Source organism: Aethalodelphis obliquidens, unplaced genomic scaffold (genome assembly GCF_003676395.1).
Source record: "Aethalodelphis obliquidens isolate GAN/ISIS:26980383/991018 unplaced genomic scaffold, ASM367639v1 scaffold9, whole genome shotgun sequence".
Lineage (NCBI taxonomy): Eukaryota > Metazoa > Chordata > Mammalia > Artiodactyla > Delphinidae > Aethalodelphis > Aethalodelphis obliquidens.
In genome coordinates, this window is record NW_020837953.1 from 42,914,323 (window position 1) to 42,918,676 (window position 4,354).

Genomic DNA, 4,354 nt, shown 5'->3' on the forward strand with positions numbered 1-4,354 from the left:
TATAATTTTAAAATGACACATATCTTTAATAGATAGATCAGAGCACAATGATTCAGTCAACTGACATTTACATAACAGCAGGGTTTTGGTTTGTTTTTCAAAAAAATGAATTTAATTAATTAATTATTATTGTTTTAGATGTTGGGGGTAGGAGTTAATTAATTTATTTATTTTTGCTGTGTTGCGTCTTCGTTTCCGTGCGAGGGCTTTCTCTAGTTGCGGCAAGCGGGGGCCACTCTTCATCGCGGTGCGCGGGCCTCTCACTATCGCGGTCTCTCTTGTTGCGGAGCACAGGCTCCAGATGCGCAGGCTCAGTAGTTGTGGCTCACGGGCCCAGCGGCTCCGCGGCATGTGGGATCCTCCCAGACCAGGGCTCGAACCCATGTCCCCTGCCTTAGCAGGCAGATTCTCAACCACTGCGCCATCAGGGAAGCCCTAATTTATTTTTGTAATACTGAACTGTAGAGTCCTGCGTACCAAACTAATTTTTATCCTCTGGTCTGATCTACCAACAGGTGGCCTAGGAGACCTGAGGCTCAGAATGTCTATCACAAGAGATGACTCCGATCTCTCTTATGCCCTCCCCATGCCCTTCCTGCCCTGGCTGAGACATCTGGACCCACCAGGAGAACCATGAGGGCTGCTCATATCCAGGGTCATGGTCTGAGAGAGCAGTGAGGGCCCTGCCAAGAACTCTCATTCCAGTGGCTCATTGACCACTGAGTATGTTCACCTTTGTGTGTATTAACCTACTGGGCAGCCACAGAAATAAGGATGGAAGAAAGAGATGCCCCAGACACAATAAAGAAGTTGCTTGAATGGTAACGTTTCAGATCACAGACAACTCAGTGCTTTTTTTTCCATCAGTAACTGGAGTTTGCTGAGTTATAAACTGAGAAAACTGAATAATACGTCATGGAGGGCAGCAGTCAGTTTACACTGAGGGTCTCTTTATTTCTGACCATTTCTTTACAAAATCCACCCAGGGAGAGCTCCAACATGTGTCTCAAGCTCGAATCCACCTAAAGAAACTTAGATTCATATTTCTGTCTCTATAGGACACATGTCCCCTAAAGGCCTATTACCTGTCAGAGTTAACTTTTCCCTCTGCAATCCTGCACCCTCGCTTAATCACTTTTTCTTTTCACATTTACATTGAGCAGATATCTGATATCTGATATCTGGGTCTGTTTTCCCTTTACGATTCAACTATGTCCTGGATTTCAACTTCCAAGTGCTCAGAAGAAAGCTTTTGACAGATGCACCCAAGTAGTTAGGGGTATTTCAGCGGTATACGATGGGCTGGGGATGAGAGAATGTGTTATCTCCACAGTGCAGACAGGGGCTGGAACTAATCCAAATGATCCTGGGACGTCCTAAGACTCTCAGAATCTCAAACAGTTCAGCCCGACACTGTGCAAGTCTCCCAGGTTGGAGGATTCGCTGAGAGCTGTAACTCTCCTGAGGGACAGGATACAGCTCTTGACTTAAACTGGGCAGCCCGGAGGTGTGTCGCAGCAGCTTCTCCATGACGGCCATGGAGATGAGGTTTCCCCGCAGGCTAAAGAACATGAGCTGGGAGCAGCGGCTCAGGGGCAGCAGGATGGTCTCGAGGTGAGAGTCCATGATCCCACATTGCTCTAAATACAGTTCCTGGAGGGTGGCTGCAACTTTCTCCAACAGAACCGGGAGGAGCTCAGGACTCGAGTAGGTCAGGGTGATGCCACTCAGATCCAGGCCCTTTAGCTGACTGATGTTCGGACACTGGGACAGATGGCTCAGGTCTGAATCCGAAAGGAGGCAGTGAGTTATTGCAAGGTTGTCCAAGGGGGTTGTCAGACACCTGGGGAGAAACAGAGCAATTATGTCTTAGAAACTGGGGTGGAAAGTGAACTTAAGGTGGGAGACAAGTGATCTGCCCAAGGCTAAGTTTGGTCTCACCATCTGATAATGATCAATACCCAGAATGCGCTGTCTCATTTTATCCTGAGATCTTTCACCTTCTTTGTGTGACTGGATCAAGTCCACAGAACCCTGAAAGCCTTCTTTCCTCATCTGCTAAAAGGGTACAACATACTCCACTTTCTTCTGAGGATGAATGAAGATAATGGAATGCACTAGAACATGCTCAGAGGAGAGCCTGACACCGTGTGTCCATCAAGAGTGGGCATCACTGAATTTTAATAGTACGTGACATACCTAAAACTCTTCCTACTCAGGCTTCCTTCAGCCCATGCGTGGGCCACAGGCACCCATACCTCAGGCCAGGTGAGGCTTCTGGGTGACATGCATAGTGGACCAGCGTGGGCAAGATCTCACGACATCAGCTGGGGTTGCCGGTCTACAGGGTCTTAGTTACATCCCTGCATCATCTGCAAACGACCTTCCAATTTTTATTAGCCCTTTGGCTCCTGCTCTATTACCATCATCTCCAGAATCACGCATTTTCCATATATTAAGTACCTTATCTGGAGCAAAAAACAACCTTTTATAGACAGGGAATCTGAGACAGGCTCAATGTGGTCACAAAACTGATGAGCACAGAGCTTCCATTTAGAAATGTTCAGGCCTGATGGAGTTTTCATTCTTTAAGGCCCCCTATTTTCCTAAGTCATCTAAACAAAGATATCTCTTCCTAACGAAGAAATCACATACTCACACCCACTAGATCCTAGCCTCTAGTCTATATCTTCCTAGCATGGCGTCCCTTTCCAGAGCCCCTATCCCAGTTTGGGTCCCTACCTTGATTTGTATGGTTATGTGATACCACACTTCAGGATAGAGCAGCAAAGAGGACAGTGTGTTTCACATTCTAGTGTTGTGTTCATCATTACCTGGTCAGTGGTGCACACTCACCTGAGCATCTCATCCAGACAGCCTTCGAGGAAGGAGGGAGATTCCATGCAGAGATCCCGGAGGTGGTGCAGCCTGAGGAACTGAGAGGTAATTTGGACAACGTGCTGCTGTTCCTGCTCGTCAAGTGCAGAGACGTGGATGTGGGAGAGAAGGAGTCTCTGCACTTTATTCATCTGGCCCAGGAGAGGAGCAAACACGGCCAGGGTGGACAGATGCCAGGTGCAGTTCACTTGCACCTCCTGGATACAGTCCAGTTGCACCCTACTCAGGACCTTCATAATATTTTCCATGGGCATTGAAAGTATCTTCAGTTTCTTACAGCACAGGTGTATGGAAGCTTTCCTCTCCTCCACCCACCTGATGAGGTAGGTGAGGAATCTATCCATGGTCCTTTCTTTGAGGTGAAGTTCTATGAACACCACCACGGGAGCCAAGGACTGCTCTGCCCTTGACTTGTCCTCAGCCACTTGTGCCATCAGTGAGCTTGAACATCCATGGACCCTGTATCCAGACCACATTCTCCAGAAGTCCTGGCTGGTATTTCTTAAATCCAGCACCCGCAGCTTGCACCTCCTGTGGGGAAGCAGCAGATTGGCAGCGATGGCTTAAGAGCCGCACATAATGAAACCACAGTCTCAGCTTTAGGCAGCACTCATTTCCCACCTGAGCTTTTACTTCTCATCCCTGACATCACCTGCTGCCTTGCCCTCTTCTTCCCTCTCTGCCTCACCTTCCTCCATCTTGTTTCCCCTTCCATCCTTCCTGGTTCTCCACTTCTAGTACCTTAAGCATCACTAGAAAGATGTGGGGACATGTTCCTTCAGGTGCCCTTTCATCTTAGGTACTCCTACACTTCTGGAACTCAGCAATGGCCAAGGCCTCTGAGCCTCTTCATTTGGCATCATCAGAAGCCTCTAGTCCATCAACCGGCCATCCACTCTTATGACACCAGCTGCCTCTCAAGGATATCTAGGACTCTACCAGGATACCTGGATCAGACTCACCTGGGGCGATCCTGCTGGGCAACTAGGACATCAATACCGTCCAACACTGCTTGTAAGGTCCCCCGGTGAGGCGTCTGCATCAGACCCCCCAGAGGCAGGCGGACAAAGGGCCAGGCTTGCACCATGGCCTTCAGGGCCTCACCGTGTCTCCCATAGAAGGCCAAAATGAACAGTGGTGGGAAGAGCTCGGTGGGCAGGTACTCCACAATGGAGATGACCGAGGGCTCATCCCTCAGCAGGCTCATTCCCGCCAGGCCCAGGAGTCTGGGTGGGTTCCAGACACTCATTCTGACTCTGCTCCAAAAGGAATCCTGTGGAAACTTGCAGGGAACAAGGCATCTTTCTCAGTCAAGCATGAGCACCCCTTACTCTGTCTTCTCACCCTGCAGAGGAACAAACTCATAGCCAAATCACTGCTCCCACAGTAGTGGAAAAGCCTCTGTTTAGCAGAATTCTACTCTAGTCTCTGTGGGCACAAATCCATAACGCTGCCT

At 48.9% G+C, this 4,354-nt stretch overlaps 1 protein-coding gene across 1 annotated transcript; it reads right to left on the reverse strand.

The window, feature by feature from the left end:
- Positions 1–1,284: 1,284 nt before the first annotated feature.
- Positions 1,285–4,147, reverse strand: LOC113621472 (PRAME family member 8-like). The gene is made up of 3 exons (XM_027108300.1): positions 3,861–4,147; positions 2,857–3,429; positions 1,285–1,843 (listed from the first exon to the last, which is right to left on the reverse strand). Exons 1-3 carry the CDS (start codon positions 4,145–4,147, stop codon positions 1,285–1,287), a joined length of 1,419 nt encoding a protein of 472 aa, XP_026964101.1.
- Positions 4,148–4,354: the final 207 nt, after the last annotated feature.

Excerpts from the sequence above, each read along its gene's own strand:
- LOC113621472 (XM_027108300.1), bottom strand. The coding sequence starts at position 4,147 with ATGAGTGTCTGGAACCCACCCAGACTCCTGGGCCTGGCGGGAATGAGC. Across the intron at positions 3,430-3,860 it reads GCCCAGCAGGATCGCCCCAG|GAGGTGCAAGCTGCGGGTGC; the intron begins GTGAGTCTGATC and ends GCTTCCCCACAG. Across the intron at positions 1,844-2,856 it reads TGTCTGGATGAGATGCTCAG|GTGTCTGACAACCCCCTTGG; the intron begins GTGAGTGTGCAC and ends GTTTCTCCCCAG.